Below are 21,827 nucleotides of genomic sequence, written 5' to 3'. Positions count from 1 at the left end.
TGCCACCAGCCAGTTTTGATAATGAATGTGTGGATTTAGAGTACCAATAACTGATGTTTTAAAGCTAAGTACATACACTATATAGCCAATTGTGAGTGAATTGAGTTCTGGTCTTAAAGCCGCACCCATTGCTAACAGGATTATTAAAACAGTTATATAAAATGAACAATATACTTTCTAATAAAAAGGGAAAAAAAAAAATTATAATTAAAGTGTCTCTGTGTGTTCCCTCCCTCCCCCAGTGTATCCCTCTGTTTGTGGAAGCGGTGTTGGAACGCTTGACGCGTGGTGTGAAATCCACAGAGCTGCGCACCATGTGTCTACAGGTGGCTATTGCTGCATTGTATTACAATCCCACACTGCTCATAAACACTCTGGAGAACATGCGCTTCCCTCACAGCCCCGAACCCATCACCGCCCAGTTTATCAACCAGTGGATGAATGACACGGAGTTCTTTCTCGGGTATGCATTATAATTTTCAATTTCCAGGCAAACTAGCCCGGTTTATATGAACTTGAATATCAGCTGTAGAAAATTGTAGTCAATTACTGACAAGGGTTTAGCATGCCATGACATTAGGAAACTTATAACAACGCAATTAATAACCCAAATATGTAGTTTAATCTTCAGTATGCATACTGTATTTGTTACATGGCAAAATTTCAAAATCATCAATCAATTCATATTTCACTCATTATATTACAAAAGAAGAACAGCTGCAGAATTTAAACTGTAATCCCAATTCTGCCGTGACATAGATGTTTCCTACAAGTGGTCATAAATGTTTACTTTTTATTGTTTATACCTGTAGACTTTGGCTATTATTGAAGTATACTGGGACAAAATTTGTAAATGTGCAACACTAATTTTTATACAAAATATTAGCTAAGGCAGTTTGATAACACATTTTAGACTCATTTAATGCCATATTAAAAATGGAAATAGTTTAATTTGTGGTTACATCACATGCAGTTCCAACATTCTACCGATAGATGTTGCCAGACTAGTTTTGAGTCTACAAGTGACTTCTGAAGGTACACTGATCAGCCATAACATTAAAACCACCTCTTTGTTTCCACACTCACTGTCCAATTTATCAGCTCCACTTACCATATAGGAGCACTTTGTAGTTCTACAATTACTGACTGTAGCCATCTATTTCTCTGCATGCTTTGTTAGCCCCCTTTCATGCTGTTCTTCAATGGTCAGGAATCTCCCAGGACCACATCAGAGCAGGTATAATTTGGGTGGTGGATCATTCTCAGCACTGCAGTGACATTGACATGGTGGTGGTGTGTTAGTGTGTGTTGTGCTGGTATGAGTGGATAAGACACAGCAATGCTGATGGAGATTTTAAACACCTCACTGTTACTGCTGGACTGAGAATAGTCCACCAACCAAAAATATCCAGCCAGCAGCATCCTGTGACCACGGACGAAGGTCTACAAGGCATTTTAAAACTCCAGCAGCACTGCTGTCTTATCCACTCATACCAGCACAACACACACTTACACACCACCGAATGATCCACCACCTAAAAAATACCTGCTCTGTGGTGGTCCTGTGGGGGTCCTAACCATTGAAAAACAGAGTGAAAGCAGGCTAAAAAGGTATGTAGAGAAACAGATGGACTACAGTCAGTAATTGTAGAACTGCTTCTATATGATCAGTGGAGCTGATAAAATGGACAGTGAGTGTAGAAACAAGGAGGTGGTTTTAATGTTATGGCTGATCAGTGTAGATTGCATAACATTACACAACATTTTTTGTACAACCTTAATTCAGTTAAAATTTCTGCAGACAAGCAAAACTATAACTGCTCTATTTTATCAATAACTCAATGATTAAAGTATGCTTTGCTAAATATGCCATCATGCTATGCAGCCTGCATGACCGCAAGATGTGCATTATTGGCCTGAGTCTTCTGATGGACCTGTCCAAAAGGCCGGCTGTTCTGGACTCTGTGGCCAGTCAGATTCTCCCCTCGGTTCTGCTCCTGTTCCTGGGCCTGAAGCATATCTACACCTCTCGAATGCTCAACAAGCCTGAGCACTTCTCTAGAGCACGGGGAACTGATGAGGATGAAAATGGTAAGAGTCTTACATTATTTTATTCTTGATTAATAGTCGTTTCTATTATTAGCACAGCACTACACCCCCCACCTCTCCCCAGAGTTCCATGCTCCAATCCATTTTCTCTGCTCCAGTGCTTTTCAGTGAGCTCATGTGAAGTTTGGAAGCTGTTGAGTTGAGTCAGGTTTGGAAACTGCTAAAGCAGCAGTGATTTAATTCTCCAGGGCTGAGCATGTGCATTTACATTTCAGCTTACTAGGTTTAGTTTGTGTGCTTTAAGTCAGAGATTCATTAGGACCATGAAGGATGGGCCCTGCTGAGTCTGGTTCCTCTCAAGGTTTCTTCCTGTAATTTTCAGGGAGTTTTTCCTTGCCACAGTCGCCCTCGGCTTACTCAACGGGTTTTTTGTATCTGTTGGTCCTGGATTTTGTAAAGTTGCTTTGAGACAATGTCTATTGTAAAAAGCGCTATATAAATAAAGTTGACTTGACTTGACTTGACTGGGATTAAACAAGATCTAGGGAAAACATTCCGGGCACTCAGTGTTTAGTGGCTGAGACGTAAAAACTGCAGATCACACATTTTTATAACGTTTAGTAAAATTGTATCAGAAGTCTTAGAGACACAGTAACACCAAAATAACTGTAAGCAACTTGCTAAGTTTGCCATACACTGTTTTACTGCATATGTTACTGCTTATTACTGTGTATTATACAACCCCAAATCAGAAAAAGTTGGGACAGAATGAAAAATGCAAATAAAATAAAAATGCAGTGTTCCTTACATTTACTTTGACTTTTATTTGATTGCAGACATGATAAACCTGAGATATTTTATGTTTTGTCTGCTCAACTTCATTTCATTTGTTAATATACCTCCATTCCTGCATTTCAGGTCTGCAACACATTCCAAAAAAAGTTGGGACAGGAGCAATTCAGGGCTAGTAATGAGTGATTGATGTGATTCCAAACAGGTGATGTGAACATGTGATTGTAATCATGGTTTGGTACAAAAGCAGCATCTAGGAAAGGCTGAGTCTTTGATGAGCAAAGATGATCAGAGGATCTCCAGTTTGTCAACAAATGTGTGAGAAAATTATTGAAATGTTTAAAAACTATGTACCTCAAAGAAGCATTGGAAGGGATTTGCGTATTTCTCCCTCTACAGTGCATAATATCATTAAAAGATTCAAGGAATCAGGAGGAATTTCAGTGCGTAAGGGCCAAGGGCGCAAGCTGAACACCCGTGATCTTCCATCCCTCAGACGGCACTGCATCAAGAATCGCCACTCAACAATAGCTGATATAACCACATGGACAAGGGATAACTTTGGCAAACCTTTTTCAAGCACTACAATACAGAGTTACATGCACAAATGCCACTTAAAACTTTACTGTGCAAAAAATAAGCCTCATGTTCACCATGTCCAGAAGCGGCGTCGACTTTTCTGGGCTCTGAGGCACCTAGGATGGACCTTCACACAGTGGAAACGTGTATTGTGGTCAGATGAATCAGCATTCCAGGTCTTTTTTGGAAAAAATGGACTCCATGTGCTCCTGACCAAAGACTAAAAGGACCATCCAGACTGTTATTAGCATCAAGTCCAAAAGACAGGGTCTGTCATGGTATGGGGCTGTGTCAGTGCCTTTGGCGAAGGTCATTTACACTTCTGTGATGGCAGCATTAATGCAGAAAAGTACATTGAAATCTTAGAGCAACATATGCTGCCTTCAAGACGTCATCTTTTCCAGGGACGTCCATGCATTTTTCAACAAGACAATGCAAAACCACATGCTGCACACATTACAAAGGCATGGCTGGGGAAAAAGAGGGTACGGGTACTGGACTGGCCTGCCTGCAGTCCTGACCTGTCCCCAATAAAGAATTTTGAAAGGAAAAATGCGACAACGACGACCCCGTACTGTTGCACATCCTAAGACGTGTTTGCAGGAAGAATGGGACAAAATAAAAGCTGAAACACTAAATCACTTGGTCTCCTCGGTGCCAAAACGTCTTTTAAGTGTGGTGAAAAGAAATGGCAACATTACAAAGTGGTAAATGCTTTACCGTCCCAACTTTTTTTGGAATGCATAGCAGGCCTAAAATGCAGGAATGGAGGTATATTAATAAATGAAATGATGTTGAGCAGACAAAACATGAAATATCTCAGGTTCATCCTGTCTGCAATCAAATAAAAGTCAAAGTAAATGTAAGGAACACTGTTTTTTTTTGCATTATTTGCATTTTCCATGTCGTCCCAACTTTTTTCTGATTTGGGGTTGTAGTACACAGCTGCCTTTAATAAAAGCGATTCTGATTAACCCTATATAAAGTTAAGCTCTTTTGGTAGGATTTTTCTCACATTTGCATCTTACAGCAAAAACCATAGTCCACAAAGAGCCTACAAGTCATCAAACAGATCTCATTGTTGAAAGGTATCAGTTAGTAAATCCAAGGTATTACATATACCATGAAACACAGTGAAGACAATCATCAACAAGTGAATATAATATGGAACAACAGTGACAACAATGAACTGGACGTCCCTTCAAAATTGATGAAAGAAAAAAGAACAACTGGTCCTGGAGGCTGCCAAAAGCATTCAAAAATGTGCGATTTGGAACACAGCCAGGTTCGGTTACAGTTGTATCTCTAAGCTCCAGCCTTTACAAGCTGTTTAACTGAATATGTACAGTGTATCACAAAAGTGAGTACACCCCTCACATTTCTGCAGATATTTAAGTATATCTTTTCATGGGACAACACTGACAAAATGACACTTTGACACAATGAAAAGTAGTCTGTGTGCAGCTTATATAACAGTGTAAATTTATTCTTCCCTCAAAATAACTCAATATACAGCCATTAATGTCTAAACCACCGGCAACAAAAGTGAGTACACCCCTTAGTGAAAGTTCCTGAAGTGTCAATATTTTGTGTGGCCACCATTATTTCCCAGAACTGCCTTAACTCTCCTGGGCATGGAGTTTACCAGAGCTTCACAGGTTGCCACTGGAATGCTTTTCCACTCCTCCATGACGACATCACGGAGCTGGCGGATATTCGAGACTTTGCACTCCTCCACCTTCCGCTTGAGGATGCCCCAAAGATGTTCTATTGGGTTTAGGTCTGGAGACATGCTTGGCCAGTCCATCACCTTTACCCTCAGCCTCTTCAATAAAGCAGTGGTCGTCTTAGAGGTGTGTTTGGGGTCATTATCATGCTGGAACACTGCCCTGCGACCCAGTTTCCGGAGGGAGGGGATCATGCTCTGCTTCAGTATTTCACAGTACATATTGGAGTTAATGTGTCCCTCAATGAAATGTAACTCCCCAACACCTGCTGCACTCATGCAGCCCCAGACCATGGCATTCCCACCACCATGCTTGACTGTAGGCATGACACACTTATCTTTGTACTCCTCACCTGATTGCCACCACACATGCTTGAGACCATCTGAACCAAACAAATTAATCTTGGTCTCATCAGACCATAGGACATGGTTCCAGTAATCCATGTCCTTTGTTGACATGTCTTCAGCAAACTGTTTGCGGGCTTTCTTGTGTAGAGACTTCAGAAGAGGCTTCCTTCTGGGGTGACAGCCATGCAGACCAATTTGATGTAGTGTGCGGCGTATGGTCTGAGCACTGACAGGCTGACCCCCCACCTTTTCAATCTCTGCAGCAATGCTGACAGCACTCCTGCGCCTATCTTTCAAAGACAGCAGTTGGATGTGACGCTGAGCACGTGCACTCAGCTTCTTTGGACGACCAACGCGAGGTCTGTTCTGAGTGGACCCTGCTCTTTTAAAATGCTGGATGATCTTGGCCACTGTGCTGCAGCTCAGTTTCAGGGTGTTGGCAATCTTCTTGTAGCCTTGGCCATCTTCATGTAGCGCAACAATTCGTCTTTTAAGATCCTCAGAGAGTTCTTTGCCATGAGGTGCCATGTTGGAACTTTCAGTGACCAGTATGAGAGAGTGTGAGAGCTGTACTACTAAATTGAACACACCTGCTCCCTATGCACACCTGAGACCTAGTAACACTAACAAATCACATGACATTTTGGAGGGAAAATGACAAGCAGTGCTCAATTTGGACATTTAGGGGTGTAGTCTCTTAGGGGTGTACTCACTTTTGTTGCCAGTGGTTTAGACATTAATGGCTGTATATTGAGTTATTTTGAGGGAAGAATAAATTTACACTGTTATATAAGCTGCACACAGACTACTTTTCATTGTGTCAAAGTGTCATTTTGTCAGTGTTGTCCCATGAAAAAATATACTTAAATATCTGCAGAAATGTGAGGGGTGTACTCACTTTTGTGATACACTGTATATGAATTTGTTCTCTTTGTCTAATTATTCATTGCCTACACCCAGCCAGACTCGCTCATCATTCTCCAGATGTCTGTTCTTTTGAGGAGCTCTTTGGCTGTATGGTAACAAAAGCAATGACCAGTCTGCCACAATTTAAAAGATGTTGCAGGACTAAAAACCAACATGGCATAGATCTGTATGAGGGATCTTATTCAATTGTTATTCCTTTTAGAGGAGATTCCTAGTGATGAAGATGAAGTAGCAGAAAAGAGCTTCAGTATGCAGCCCTCCAGCGCTCCCAGTGGAAACGGCAATGAAGACGAGGATGATGACGACGATGACGAGGAGTACTGGGACGAGGAGGGTGTTGAAGGCACTGCGCTAGAGGAGTACAGCACGCCACTGGACTATGACAACGGAGAAGACGAGTATCAGTTCTTTTCAGCCTCACTGCTTCGTACGTACCACTCCACTTCTCCCAGACACACTATACTTTACAGTTAAATTCTTTGGTATGGCTCTTAGGTGGCTCTTCTGCTAGCCCACCTGCAGATTCTGAACTCTCAGCTCTGCTACCGGTTGGTTGGGTGCCCCCTAGCCGACACAATTGGCAGCGGCTGCAGCAGTCAAAATTGGCCACAAAAGGTGGGAAAAGATCAGATTGAAAAAGCGGTGGGCTCTCTGACACTGTGTAAGGACCCTAATTAGTAGGCCAAGGCGCCTGTACAGAGGTGGAGAAACGCAGAGATCAGATAGTGACTTCCCGTGCATGAGACTGGCCGAAGTTTGGGCAAATAAGAATAGGTTGGTGGACTGGGCACTTGTCGGAGGGAGCGTTTGTCAGGCAACTATACCCTCCTTGGACGTGATTGGTGTCCCCAGCAGCAGCGGATTTAATTGGCTATGCTAAATTAGGAGAAAATGTGAGAAAATGCATAAATAAAATGGTAAAAACAAAAAATCATTGGTACCAATAAGTTACCATAGTAAGTAATCTAATAACTGGAACCAACATTACTGCATTTTTATTGTTGCATGTGGGTGTTTTTAAGGGTGTTTTTAAAACTAATAAACTTGCTACAAGCTACTTGCTACAACAGCATGCTTTCAAGAGTAAAACATGCTAGTCCACCCCAGATCTCAGTGGTGCTATAGGCCAGTCTGGCGTTCACATAGACATGATTGGCTATGTCTGGGGTTGGGTGGAGGGGTGACCTAACTGCCTAATCATTAGGAGGTTCACTTATCATTGTGCTGTCAGTGCCGGTCCCAAGCGTAGATAAAGTGGTTGTATCCACCAGGAGCAGGGAGCAGCTCATATGGTGTTGATTGCTCTGTTGATGTCTTATACATACATTATTATACCTTATACATATAATTCACAGGGTATAGCAAGTGCAGCATGTAAGATTTAAATAAATCTCTAAAGAATTTAAAAATGGAGCAAAAAATGGAGCAGGACTGATTAGGTCAGGATTTGATGTGTGTGAGAATCACACCTCACAGGGCCGGTGTAAATTGAAACATTGATTAAAATAGAAGCGTCGCTATTCCCTGAGAAGGTTGGCAGATGCAGTTGCACCTCAGATTGTGGAACATGTATTAGTGATTAATCCATAACTAATAAGTGTGCATGTACAGTCAAACGTTTACATATGCAGTGAATGTAAAAAGTTACAATGCCAGATTTTTGTAATGTAAATGAATGGGACCAAGATAACTCTTTTCCACCTTTAGTGTGACATGTAATCTGTACAATTCAATTAAAAACAAACTGAAATCTTTTAAAGGGGAATAAAAAATAATTACAACAACCTTGCCGCATAAATTTGCACACCCTTAAACTAATACTTTTTTGAATTACCTTTGTGATAGCATTCAGTCTTTTTGGGTAGGAGTCTATCAGCATGGCACATCTTGACTTGGCAAGCTTTGCGCACTTTGCAAAAGTGCTCCTAATCTGTCAGATTGCAAGAGCGTCTCCAGTGCACAGTCCTCTTCAGGTCACCCCACAGATATAAGTCTGGGCTCTGGCTGGGTCATTCCAAAATACTTTGTCCTTCATAAATCAATGAAGTTATTGCTTTTTATGTTTGCTCAAACATTTTTTTTAAAGATGAAAGTTGGCAAAATGTATTTGTACTCAAATTTAAATATCAGAAAAAAAGCATGTGTACCACATCACCTTACCCCTCTGCCAATAACAAAGCAAAAAATTAGTAATGACACTTATCAGCTGCTAATGTTGTCAATGCTGTGTTTACCATATTACACATTACTATTGTACACCTTGACTTTTAAAATCCTGGAAGAAGTAATGCCTGGATGTAAATGGCCGTCAAAGTGAATTAAATTCTAAAACCTCAGGTTATATTAATTGTAAGGGCCAGTGATAGCTCAGTGGTTAAGGTACTGGACTAGTAAACAGAAGGTTGCCGGTTCAAGCCCCGCCACCACCAAGTTGCCACTGTTGGGTCCCTAAGCAAGGCCCTTAACCCTCAATTGCTCAGTGTGTAAGTCGCTTTGGATAAAAGCGTCTGCTAAATGCTGAAAATGTAAATGAAAATGTAAATGTCACAATATACACAGTTGAGTCACATTATTATGACCACTTCCTACTTTCTATGGCTGCAGTGCGTAGCTCATGAAGGAAGTCACGTTTCGTGAGCTGGCTTATTGGGTATATAAGGTGTGGAAGGCACCACACCTCTCAACCAATTTAGGTATAAATCCATCCTTGCATATCAAGTACACCCATACATGCCGATTGTCTTCCCTGGGGTGGATGGAAGCTATCAGCAAGACAATTCGACATGTCACATGGCTAGAAATGTCCGACATTGGTTGGAAGAGCATGACCAAGTCTTCCAAGTACTACCCTGACCCCCCAATTCCCCAGATTTGAACCCAATTGAGCATCTGTGGGGCCTCAATCGTCGTGTTTGCTCTGTGGATCCTCCCCCACGCTCCTTCCAGCAGCTGTGGGATGCACTGCAGTCAGCATGGCTCCAGATACCTGTGGCAACCTACCAGGACCTTATTGAGTCACTCCCAGCCCGTCTAGCTGCTGTCCATGCTGCACATGCCAGTTACTCTGGATATTAGCTAGTGGTCATAATAATGTGACTTGCAGTTTAATTTCACATGTTAACAGTGTGGGTAATGTTTGGTGTTTTAGGAGTGCAGAGCACAGATGCTCAGTGGTATCAGATGTTAACACAGTCTCTGAGTGATGATCAGAAGAAGCAGCTGCAGGAGATCTACAGCCTGGCCCAGCAGAGAAGAAGCGCAGCAGGCAAAAGCTTGTGGTGAGCATTAAAACTATCCTTTTTAATTGCTTTGAAACTTTAATTTACTTATTTTGAATCTAAATCAGTTTGTCGCATAAGTGATGCAGTGCAGATTGACCCTGAAAAGTTGCAAACAGCAGGTCAGTAAACATTCAGGTCACAGTGAAGTAGCAGCTCAGGTTGAAACATCAGTCTGGGATTACTTATGACATTTAAGTAAAAAAAATAAAATAAAATAAAAATCTAAATCCAGGTTGACAGCTCTTGACCATGAATAAATATCCTCGTCTTTCCAGGATATGCATCGAGGTAAAACTAAGTATTTATCCACTAGTTTTTGTCATTTATCATCTGGTGCATATATCCATTATCCGTTATACTTACACACACTGTCTTTTTATGATCAATAGATCGAGATGGATAAATATATAGATAGATTTATCAATTAAATCTCACCTGGAGAAGAGGAGGGCTGTGCACGTGTCTGAAGAGGCTTGTACAGCGATGTGCTCTCCTCGGATGTAATCGGGTACCCCTCAGCACTGGAAGACAAATTGAGTGCACTAAATCGGGAGGAAAATGGAAAGAACATGCATAAAAAAATGCATATCACAGCCATGAATTAGGTAGTGCCTTAATAATTTTACATTTACATTTTCAGCATTTAGCAGACGCCTTTATCCAAAGCGACTTACACAATGAGCAATTGAGGGTTAAGGGTCTTGCTCAGGGACCCAACAGTGGCAACTTGGTGGTGGCGGGGCTTGAACCGGCAACCTTCTGTTTACTAGTCCAGTACCTTAACCACTGAGCTATCACTGCCACTAATAATGCCCTATAATGCTTTCCTGTCCAAGATGTACTGTCTTGTGCTAGGATTTCTGGGTGGCACCAGATGCACAGAGACAATTATTATAAAGAAGCGATTATTAAACATGATCCAATAATTGATGTTTAGAGACACACTCCAAAAATGTTAGTTGCTAAAGAAGCTTGACATTGCCTTCTTTCTGTTACAGAGATCTTTTCTGTGTGTGATGTACCAGTGCAGCTGGATGGAAAAAGTTTGTAGGTATATGGACCTGCATTGAATTAAACTCTGTAGTCCTAATTTTACAAGGATTCAACAGACCAACGACTCCCAACTGAAGATTTTTTATTTCAACACGGACTGGAGGGGAGAGTGAGGAGGAAGCGAGAACCCCATCAGGACCACTGAAGCACTTGACTGGACAGAGACAAATTGTCCTAGTATGAGACAGATGCATTGCTCTTGTCCTACCACAGTCTGACTCACTAGTACTTCATGTATTGGGTGGGTGGGGGATGGCAGTATTGATATTTGTATGTGTGAGCAAGTGTAAATGAGACCCTGAACAACTCATCCTCCAGCTCACTGAAGGAGTAGAAACATGCAGGGGTGGTTGAGTGAGTTGGTCTTTGCTGTCGATGTTTCGTAGGTATGTTCATGTCTAGTGATTTACACTGAGAAGACTGTGCTTTATATTTGTTACATGTTTGTATGTTAGATTTTTGTTTTTGTAACGGTTTTGAAAAATTAACTTAAGTCATAAAAATTAGTCTAACACTATATAGCGTCTGTGTCTGCTTTGTGTCTGGTGGGTGCAGGATATTTAGGTAAGAACTAGAGAGAGTAGTTAGCATTAGTCTTTATTTATTTTAGCCCAGAGGGAACAGTCATTGGATCCCAGGCACTTTTATTCTGCTCATATTTATTTAAGACTGTGATCCAATATACACCGATTAGGCATAACATTATGACCACCTCATTGTTTCTACACTCACTGTCCATTTTATCAGCTCCACTTAGAATATAGAAGCACTTTGTAGGTCTACAATTACTGACTGTAGTCCATCTGTTTCTCTGCATGCTTTGTTAGCCCCCTTTCATGCTGTCCTTCAATGGTCAGGACCCCCACAGGACCACCACAGAGCTGGTATTATTTGGGTGGTGGATCATTCTCAGCACTGCAGTGACACTGACATGGTGGTGGTGTGTTAGTGTGTTGTGCAGGTATGAGTGGATAAGACACAGCAGCGCTGCTGGAGTTTTTAAACACCTTACTGTCACTTCTGGACTGAGAATAGTCCACCAACCAAAAGTATCCAGCCAACAGCACGCTGTGGGCAGTGTCCTGTGACCACTGATGAAGGTCTAGAGGATGATCAACTCAAACAGCAGCAATAGCTGAGCGATCGTAGGATTGTCTAATAGAGTGGACAGTGAGTGGACACGGTATTTAAAAACTCCAGCAGCGCTGCTGTGTCTGATCCACTCATACCAGCACAACACACACTAACACACCACCACCACTCAGCAGTGCTGAGAATGATCCACCACCTAAATAATATCTGCTCTGTGGGGGTCCTGACCATTGAAGAACAGGGTGAAAGCAGGCTAAAAAAAGTATGTAGAGAAACAGATGGACTACAGTCAGTAATTGTAGAACTACAAAGTGCTTCTATATGGTAAAATGGACAGTGAGTAGAAAAAGGTGGTTTTTATGTTATGGCTGATCGGTGTACACTCGCTATGCTAAGTAAAAAGAAAACTTCCCCCATCCTAATTGCTTTTGTTATTGCATATTTGGCATACTAAATTATTTAATATAGTTACAAATTACACAGAAGTAACTGTATGGGGAGGAGCACTAGATTTGGTAAGACTTAATTACATCTTTTTACTTATTACATTTATTCACTGAATTTATCCATCATGCATATCACTCTTATTAAAAGGTCAATGCCCTCTGGTTACTTCATTAACCAGGTAATGTTTCCTTATGTCTCATTGGTATGAATTACAAGGGTGTGGAAAAAAGGGGCCAGATCTGATATACTGCAGATCCCTCCTACTTAACGAACAAGTGAAAATAAACGAATGGTAACTCATTACAGCTCAAACATATAATGTGCTATTTGCTTCATAACTCGAACACATCTGTCTCTACACAAACACTCCCAAAACAATTCAACCATTAATCTCATTTTAACTCATATTACTGTTTCGGACATGGGCTCGCTGCATCATGGGAAGCGGTGCGTCCTGGGGGGGGAACCCAATACGGCCTTTCACCACAGTGTAAAAGTGGTAATTTATCAAACTGAAAACAGCCAGACTCTATTTATTCAGCACTGTACAATATAAATCTTACTTATGTTGAAATGATAGCTGAAACCCACAGTCAAACATGGTGGTGGTAGTGTGATGGTGTGGGGGTGCTTTGCTGCTTCAGGACCTGGACATTATGAATTGTCGTTATAAGGGAAGGAAAGAATCTGTCCGTGAGATGCACATGAGGCATGATTGGGCAATGCAGTAGGACACAAATACTGTAAAGTGACCTAGATTTGCCTTTTTTTTTAATATATATATTTTTTTATGCATTTTCTCCCCAATTTTAGTGTAGTCAATTTGTCTGCTGGGGAGTTTCGAACCCAGGAGTTCAGAATCTCGGCACTGGTGTGCTAGCGGAATATCCTGCTGCGCCCTAGCTTTGCCTTTAAGCAAAAGAGATGTTATGAAGTTCATGCTGAAAGACCTGATTTGAAGAATTTCTGCTGTGGAACAGAATATTATCACAGAAAATAAATAAATTATAGAGAGCTTTTAGTTGGTCCTTGTTGATAAATTTAACCAGTGTTTTAGTTGAGGGGCTGTTAATTTCAGTTTATATTCATTGTTTCTACACTCACTGTCCATTTTATCAGCTCCACTTACCATATAGAAGCACTAGTAGTAGTTCTACAATTACTGGCTGTAGTCTGTTTCTCTAAATACTTTGTTAGCCTCTTTTCACACTGTTCTTCAATGGTCAGGACCCCCACAGGACCACCACAGAGCAGGTATTATTTGGGTGGTGGATCATTCTCAGCACTGACGTGACACAGACATGATGGTGGTGTGTTAGTGTGTGTTGTGCTGGTATGAGTGGATTAGACACAGCAGCGCTGATGGACTTTTTAAACACCACTGTCACTGCTGGACTGAGAATAGTCCACCAACCAAAAATATCAAGCCAACAGCATCCTGTGACCACTGATGAAGTTCTAGAAGATGACCAACTCAAACAGCAGCAATAGATGAGCGATCGTCTCTGACTTTACATCTACAAGGTGGACCAACTAGGTAGGAGTGTCTACTAAAGTGGACAGTGAGTGGACACGGTATTTAAAAACTCCAGCAGCGCTGCTGTGTCTGATCCACTCATACCAGCACAACACACACTAACACACCAGCACCATGTCAGTGTCACTGCAGTGCTGAGAATGATCCACTGCTTCTATATGGTAAGTGGAGCTGATAAAATGGACAGTGAGTGTAGAAACAAGGAGGTGGTTTTATGCCTGATCAGTGTATATTACATGCTGTGGAGTTCTCATCTTTAGCTATATCATGTAATACGTATGTTTAGTACAAACTGGAAAAGTTAGGACATTTTGTAAAATGAAATAAAAACAATTATCTGTGTTTTCACTGACCAACTTAATTGTAGTTTATGAATATAGACATATTTAATACCTGCAACAGCCTCAAAAACAATTAAGCCAGAGGCATGTTTACCACTGTTACATCACCTGTGTTATTAATTACGCTTGTTAATCATTTGGGAATTGATGACACTAATAATGCAGTTCCTTCTGGATAAAAGACATCTGCTCAACAGTCTGTGATCACTGTTGTCTGATTCATGATGTGACATACATTGTCAACAGAAGACAGATCTGGACTGCAGGCATGCCAGTCAGGCTCACACTATATTGTGTCTACAAAGCCATGCTGTTGTAGTATGTGTAAAATAAGACCTGCCACTGTCTTGCTAAAATAATTGCAGACTTCCCAGGAAAAGACGTCACCCTGATGGCAGCATGTGTGTCTGAAATCTCAATATACATATCCGTGTTAATTGTACCTTCAAACACATAAGTCACCCATGACATGGACAGTGATGCACCCCCCATACAATGACATGTTGGCTTTTGCAGATAACAGTCTGGTAGGTCTTTTGTACAGATAACTTAAATTTTAGCTTGTTTTTGGGTAAAAACAAACAAACATCATCTGACTAGTAGTAATAGTACTAATAAAATTGTAGAAAAGTTTTAGGTGGTCCTTGATGTTACATTTTCGACATTTAGCAGACAATTTTATCCAGAGTGACTTGCAGTACTGTGACAGTATACAGTCTAAGCAATTGAGAGTTAAGGGCCTTGCTCAAGGGCCCAACAGTGGCAACCTGGCAGTGGTGAGTCTTGAACAGCACAGCATCTGAGATGAGTTCTGCCCAGAGAACTTGGCTGCATTGATCCTTTTCCTTTAGAAACAAAGTTTCAGGTTGTGTTTCTTGATGCAGAGGTATCAAGAATTACCACATAGCAGCTGACTTCCAAAATCCTGCAGACAGTGATATCAGCATGCACGAATCACAATGACATATCTGACAGCATTAATTCGTGAAACAGGTGTGCATGTGTTTCTTATCTGCAAGTGCGTCAGTGAGCGCTTTCTAAATTCAAACCAGATTAGAGGTAAGAACATCCTGGAAATTTTACCTTCAATTCTTTACAACTGCCGTTTACACTTTCAGCATTCAGAAACATCTAGACAGTGTGATAAAAATCGGAAAATGTAAACTTAAAAAATAAGTAATTAAAAATTTTTTTTTTACAGTAATTTAGCTCATTATCGTTGATTTTGTTTGTTTATTAGGACTTTAACGTCATGTTTTACAGTTTGGTTACATTCATGACAAGGTTATATCAAACACAGTCATGGACAATTTAGTATCTTCAATCACCTCACTTGCATGTCTTTGGACTGTGGGCGTTAACCGGAGCACCCACAGGAAACCCACGCAGACATGGGGAGAACATGCAAACTCCACACAGAAAGGACCCGGACCGCCCCACCTGGGGATCGATCCCAGGACCTTCTTGCTGTGAGGCGACAGTGTTACCCACTTAGCCATCATCTTTGAAGATAAGAAGGTTTCACAAATGATCCTAAGAACACAAGATCTCGAGTGATTTATGGAGGTGAAAGGATCATGTCACGGGTGACCTGCCTGCAAACTGAACTTGGGCATTACATGTTAATATCACTGTCCCACACTTATGAACAAACAAAAATTTCAAGCACCAGGAAATTTCAACAAGGGAGAGCCAAACATAGCCAAAATAACTCTACTGGTTTCTTAAAATAGAAGGTTTCTTATGTCATGTCTAAATGCTGTAATAGCAGCTTTGCAACAAAGATACTACTGTTATTAATTTGTGGTGTCTGAATCGAGCTCACAAGTTTCAACACGGCATAAATCATTTTTGATTTATTTCCATCATTAATGTGACGTCTAATCTTTAATTATGGGTAACATTAAATTAAATAATATGGTTGCTAATATAGTAAATAAAAAAAGAACTAAAATAATATGGTTGCGAATAATATGGTTGGAAACCCTCTTATAATTGGGGATTTGGCTGTGTTCCAATCACAGTGAACCAATCACATTTAAACTCATGTTAAATAGTGTTCAGTGACATTGCCATTAATTAAAGTGCCTGATTAACCCCTATATAAGGTTCAGCTCTTCTAGTAGGATTTTCCTCATGTTTACTTAGTTGCATTCTAACAGCAAAGGCCATAATCCACAAAGATCTCACAAAGTACTAAGGGGATCTCATTGGAGAAAGTTATCAGTCAGGAGAAGGGTACAAGGCATTACATATATCGTGAAGACAGTCATAAACAAGTGGAAAAATATGGCCCAATAGTGACATTACCAAGAACTGGATGTCCCTCTAAAATTGATAAAAAAGACAAGAAGAAATCTGGTCCAGGAGGCTGCTAAGAGGCCTACAGCAACATTAAAGGAGCGGCAGTAATTTCTGGCAAGTAATGGGTATGTACTACATGTCACAATAATCTTCTGTATTCTTGTCTGGGCTGTGGGGTAAGGTGGCAGGAAATACATTCAAACCTGGCTACATGTGCTGTGGTCTGATGAGACCAAGGTTTAATTTTTTTACCAAAACAATTGTGCATTACTAAAAGAACAGCATACCCACAGTGTAGCATGATTATGGCAGCATTATGCTTTGGGTCTATTTTTCTTCAGCTGGAACTGGGGCTTCAACAAGGAGGGAAGATTTGTGAACAGTTCCAAATTTTGATTTTGGCACAAAACCTTCAGGCCTCTGCTAAAGGTTTAAGATGAAAAAGAAACAATGACCCAAAGCACACCTCCACATCACCAAAAGAATGGCTTCAGTAGATGAAGATCAAAGTTTTGCAACGGCCAAATCCCAGACCTGAATCCAGTTGAAAACCTGAGAGGGCTGTGCACAGACAATATCTTCGCAAACTGAACAGATTTAGAGCGCTTTTGCAATGAAGAGTGGGCCAAGATTGCCAAGTCAAGATGCACCATGCTGACTCCTAACCAAAAAGAAAAATGGACATAATAATTTTGAAATGGAACCTACCTTAAACATTCATAGAGTTATTAAAGATTCATAGAGGTAATGCTGTCATCATTGTTTCCCCATGTGGTTGTGCATTATAGGTTTGTGATGTGTTGAGTTCCATGTTCCTGATGCTGTAACGAAACAATTTTGCTTAAGATTAATAAAGTTCTATCTGTCTGTCTGTCTGTCTGTCTGTCTAAATCAAAAGGTGATTAAATAAAGTATTAGTTCCACAGTGTGCATAAGTATGCAACAATATTATTGTAAGATTTCAGTTAATTTTTCAATCATTCATCTTGGTCTCATTTTTACTTCACAAAAACCTGCCATTGTAACAGGGATGTGTAGACTTTTTATATCCACTGTCTTTGGCCAGTATAAGCCAAAACTGGGCATCTATGTCCACAACATAATTAGACCAGATGTGAAAATTGGATCTGAGCCACATTTAAATTTGGTCAAGGTGGATCTGGACCAATTCCAGTCAGTATTTGCATCAGATATAGTAACCTGATCCTTGCCGGTATTGGGCTGCTATGCAAAAAGACTCTTTCAACATATTTGACCCAAATACATCCGGTAGTCTATTTTATAATGTGGGCTGCTTATTGTGGAATGTTTAAACATAGTGTAACTAATAGTGTTTACTATGAATAAATATTAACAGAGTACACTAATAGTATTAACTTACACTTATTAACACCTGATCACCTGTAATCTTTTATATTTTTATTAGACATCATGTCAGCCCAGGCTTTTAAGACTCAACTCATAACAGGTTCTACGTTCAACATGTAGTTTAGTTCAAATAGGAACTGTAAATTTGCAAATTTACAACACAAAGGCCACAGATCACACAAAGATCACAGTTTATGAGGAGGAACAATAGGCACTTATTAAACTTCTGTTCAGTAAAACAGTAAAAAGGCTGCACGGTGGGTAGCACTGTCGCCTCACAGCAGTAAGGTCCTGTGTTTGATTCCCAGGTGGAGCATGGGTTTTTGCAGTTTGTATGTTCTCCCTGTGTCTGCATGGGTTTTCACCAAGAGCTACGGTTTCCTCCCACATTCCAAAGACATGCAAGTGAGGTAAATTGAAGATACAAAAATTGTCCATGACTGTGTTTGATATTGAACTTTGACGGTGAACTGATGAATCTTGTGCAACCACCTGTCCTGTCATGAATGTAACCAAAGTGTGTACAACATGATGTTAAAATCCTAATAAATAAACAACAGTAACAGAAAATTATTTTTTTTTATCTTAAAAATTATTTAAAACAGACGTGTGATTCGACTCTTTTTAACGATTCCACTGAAGAGTCGAATCCGTAAAGATTCGACTCAGTAAATCCGCGCATGCGCAAGGAGGTGGTTGTTCTGGCTTTTTCTGCTCGGACGAGGCTCTTGTCGTCCAGTCTCCGCGGCGCTTCAGTGTTGAAGGGCTGCGGCTTAATGAGTTCCAGGAACGCGATGGCCGCAGCGGTACGTCTTCCGTTTGGCCAAGGCAGGCGCCGTGAGAGAAGAGGGACGACATGACCTGGTGCAGCAGCAGCAAATGGAGAGCAGCAGGGCAGCCGCTCCTGTCAGAGCTGCTCGGTTACGGAGCGCTGCTCGCCGCATGCCTGCTCTGCTACTGGAACTCGCTATGGGGGGAGTTCGTGCACGACGACGTGTGGGCTATAGTGAACAATCCCGACGTGAGGCCCGGCTCCAGCCTGCACAGCATCTTCACCAACGACTTCTGGGGCAAGAGAATGGCCGACAACACCAGCCACAAGTCCTATCGACCGCTCTGCATACTCACCTTCAAGTAAGTCTCTGTGGTTTTCTTTATCTGTAACTTTATAGGCAGACAGGCGCACTTTCGGCATGTGAACAGGTCTGCATGCGCATCTGGACTATAACAAGAACGGACGGTTATTAATTAACTCGATGTTGTTGAGACTTTTCTGCAAGTTTTTGCATGGTATTAAAGTTTATGAATGGTTTGCATAAGGGTTAACGCTACTTTCAATGATGTTCATATGGATTGTCAGATACTGAACGCAAAAGTGCGTTAAAAACACATGTTGTACAAGTTTGTTTTGTTTTATTAGGATTTTAACGTCATGTTTTACACTTTGGTTACATTCATGACAGGAACGGTAGTTACTCATTACACAAGGTTAATCAGTTCACAAGGTTATATCAAACACAGTCATGGACAATTTAGTGTCTCCAATTTACCTCACTTGCATGTCTTTGGACTGTGGGAGGAAACCGGAGCACCCGGAGGAAACCCACGCAGACACGGGGCGAACATGCAAACTCCACACAGAAAGGACCCGGACCACCCCACCTGGGGATCGAACCCAGGACCTTCTTGCTGTGAGGCGACAGTGCTACCCACTTAGCCACTGTGCCGCCCTTGTTGCATAAGTAAAATGAAGTTCAAGTTTGTTTAAAGAGGAACAGTCCCACAATAAAATCAACTCTGTCGTGAAAGCTTGAAAAAAGTTCCCCTTTTTCACAAAACCGTTAACACAAGCCCCAGAAACCTTGACCAATTACGTCACTGTGTCTGTTACGAGTTGGGTGGTAACTCATCTATGTATAGAATAATAATAATTTACTTAGCCAGCCTAGTTTAGGGATATAAATTGTTAATATTGAGAGCTCTTGTACCATGTGTGGAGATGTTGAAGAAACAGTAATTTTGGTCTGACCAGCAAGATCACTTGTTTAAACCAATTAAACTATTAGGAGCTTAAATTTGTAATATGTTATAATTGTTTGTTTGTTTGTTTATTAGGATTTTTCATGTTTTACACTTTTGTTACATTCATGACAGGAACGGTAGTTACTCATTACACAGGGTTATATCGAACACAGTCTTGGACAATTTTGTATCTCCAATTCACTTCACTTGCATGTCTTTGGACTGTGGGAGGAAACCGGAGCACCCTGAGGAAACCCATGCAGACACGGGGCGAACATGCAAACTCCACACAGAAAAGACCTGGACCACTCCACCTGGGGATCGAACCCAGGACCTTCTTGCTGTGAGGCGACAGTGCTACCCACTTAGCCACTGTGCCGCCCTAATATGTTATAATAATAACGATTCCAATAGACACATAGAATATATTGTCATTTTTTAAAAATTCTATATGCCAAACTTTTTTGTTATTCATGAATATTTTGTAGGCTCCTAACCAACTCTGCCCTTTAAAATTAAAAATTTAAAAAAAGCAATCAATTTATAGATTACTATAATTGTTTCCTTTGGGGTTGTGATGATGGTTGATTTTTGGGACAGTGGTAGCCTAGTCGACAGTGTTTGGGCTATCAACTGAAAGGTTGAGAGTCGAATCCCAACTCTGCCATGCAGCCTTTGTTGGGCCCTTAAGCAAGGCTCTTGACCCTCTTTGCTCCAGGGGTGCCGTACACTGGCTGACCCTGCGCTCTGACCCCAGCTTCCAAACAAGCTGGGATATGCTAAGAGATAATTTTGTTGTACTGTGCATCTGTATATGTATATAAGACAAATAAAGGCATTCTATTGTTCTATTCTCTATTAGCTTTTGTTGTAAGTAACTCAGCTATGTTTCGAGGCTGCTTTTTCACTGATAAATTCAGGTCTGTTTTTGAATCTCTTATTTGTGCTGCAACATTGGTGGTAGAGTTTGTTTGTTAGTGTATAATACAGATACAATGAAATATCTGGTCCATTGGTTAAATTTGAGGAAAGCTGATTGTTGTTTGTTTGCTTGTTCATTAGGATTTTAAGGTCATGTTTCACACTTAGTACAGGTTACACATGGTTCACCAGTTCAAGTTCACTGTCAGGGTTAAAGGAACCAGACAGCTCCACCTGGGAATTGACCCCAAGTTCTTCTTGCTGTGAGGCGACAGTGCTACCCATTGAGCCAGTGATAGGTTTATTTAATATAAACCAAATGGGACGTTTGCAACATGCATTGTTTAGTGCATTTTACACACCAGAGAAAACTAATTTCTACACACATAATTCCACATAAGCTGGTGACTTCTCAGTGCCCACACAAAAAGGGCTAGTCCATTAGACTCAGCAACATTTACATTTACATTTATATTTTCTGCATTTAGCAGACGCCTTTATCCAAAGCAACTTACATTACAGTTACAGTATACAGTCTGAGCAATTGAAGGTTAAGGGCCTTGCTCAAGGGCCCAACAGCAATAACCTGGCAGTGGTGGGGATTGAACCAGCGACATTCTGATTACTCGTCCAGAAGACATGATGGGGACATGATGGAGACATAATGGGGACATGGTGGAGGCATGATGGGGACATGATGATAACATGACAGGGACAGGGTGACATGGTGGAGGCATGGTGGGGCAATGGTGGAGACATGATGGCTTAGAGAACAATAGACAGTCCATCTATACACACATCACATAAGCAGCAGTATCACAAGTCCTTGCTCATTATCAGGAAGATTTGGGGATGTTGAACATGCACAAGCCCTTGCACAAGGGGCAACATACATTACAATGGGCAAGCCTGGTAAGCCAATTCATGTTCCTTATATGGGGGAAGGCATCTTGTGTTCTTGCAGGTCTCCAAGATCCATGTTGCAGTTCTCACTCTTCCAGCTGTGCCACTTTGCCACTCATTATTAAATCATTATTCTT

At 41.0% G+C, this 21,827-nt stretch overlaps 2 protein-coding genes across 4 annotated transcripts in view; both read left to right on the top strand.

Annotated features, from left to right (window-relative positions):
• ipo8 (importin 8) overlaps positions 1-11,272 on the top strand; it is a 31,623-nt gene extending 20,351 nt beyond the window's left edge. For 2 of the 3 annotated variants that reach the window (XM_062994983.1, XM_062994970.1), the window contains exons 21-25: positions 243-463; positions 1,886-2,091; positions 6,624-6,848; positions 9,570-9,699; positions 10,701-11,272. In XM_062994983.1, the coding sequence (XP_062851053.1) occupies positions 243-463; positions 1,886-2,091; positions 6,624-6,848; positions 9,570-9,699; position 10,701 (783 nt within the window). In that variant the 3' untranslated portion in view covers positions 10,702-11,272. Of the gene's footprint in view, positions 1-242; positions 464-1,885; positions 2,092-6,623; positions 6,849-9,569; positions 9,700-10,091; positions 10,308-10,700 lie in introns of all 3 variants that reach the window. The other variant, XR_010012377.1, reaches the window with a different exon arrangement.
• A 7,331-nt stretch (positions 11,273-18,603) lies between these two features.
• The window catches only part of tmtc1 (transmembrane O-mannosyltransferase targeting cadherins 1), a 101,255-nt gene continuing 98,031 nt past the window's right edge, over positions 18,604-21,827 (top strand). Inside the window, exon 1 of the mRNA XM_062994963.1 lies at positions 18,604-18,978. Within this exon, the coding sequence (XP_062851033.1) occupies positions 18,701-18,978 (278 nt within the window). The 5' untranslated portion in view covers positions 18,604-18,700. The remainder of the gene's footprint in view (positions 18,979-21,827) is intronic.

Source organism: Trichomycterus rosablanca, chromosome 1 (genome assembly GCF_030014385.1).
Source record: "Trichomycterus rosablanca isolate fTriRos1 chromosome 1, fTriRos1.hap1, whole genome shotgun sequence".
NCBI lineage: Eukaryota > Metazoa > Chordata > Actinopteri > Siluriformes > Trichomycteridae > Trichomycterus > Trichomycterus rosablanca.
The sequence above is the reverse complement of the archived record's forward strand: the minus strand, read 5'-3'. Positions and strand labels throughout refer to the sequence as shown.